This window comes from Acanthisitta chloris, unplaced genomic scaffold (assembly GCF_000695815.1).
Source record: "Acanthisitta chloris isolate BGI_N310 unplaced genomic scaffold, ASM69581v1 scaffold25056, whole genome shotgun sequence".
NCBI lineage: Eukaryota > Metazoa > Chordata > Aves > Passeriformes > Acanthisittidae > Acanthisitta > Acanthisitta chloris.
In genome coordinates this window covers 13,411-13,655 of record NW_008676840.1, presented here as the reverse complement: position 1 = coordinate 13,655, position 245 = coordinate 13,411, and the positions used below count along the sequence as shown (strand labels likewise).

The window sequence follows — 245 nt, the reverse complement described above, 5'->3', positions numbered from 1 at the left end:
CCCGCTGCGGATGCTGGTGCCCACGCAGTTTGTTGGCGCGATCATAGGAAAGGAGGGCTTGACCATAAAGAACCTTACTAAGCAAACCCAGTCCAAGTAAGTACTTCCAATGGTTTTGTTTCCTTCCCTAAGGTGCTGGAGGTCCCAGCTGGGGCCCTCCCTGCGCCATGGGGCTGATTCCCTGGGGTGCAGCTTGCAGGGGATGGTGGCACAGCTCCTGAAATGTTCCTGCTGCTCAGGGTGTG

General features: G+C 57.1%; 1 protein-coding gene across 1 annotated transcript in view; it reads left to right on the top strand.

Annotated features, from left to right (window-relative positions):
- Nucleotides 1–4: 4 nt before the first annotated feature.
- LOC103803722 (insulin-like growth factor 2 mRNA-binding protein 2) overlaps nt 5–245 on the top strand; it is a gene marked incomplete at its 5' end in the record, with an annotated part of 8,475 nt that continues 8,234 nt past the window's right edge. Inside the window, one exon of the mRNA XM_009076295.1 lies at nt 5–96. Within this exon, the coding sequence (XP_009074543.1) occupies nt 5–96 (92 nt within the window). The remainder of the gene's footprint in view (nt 97–245) is intronic.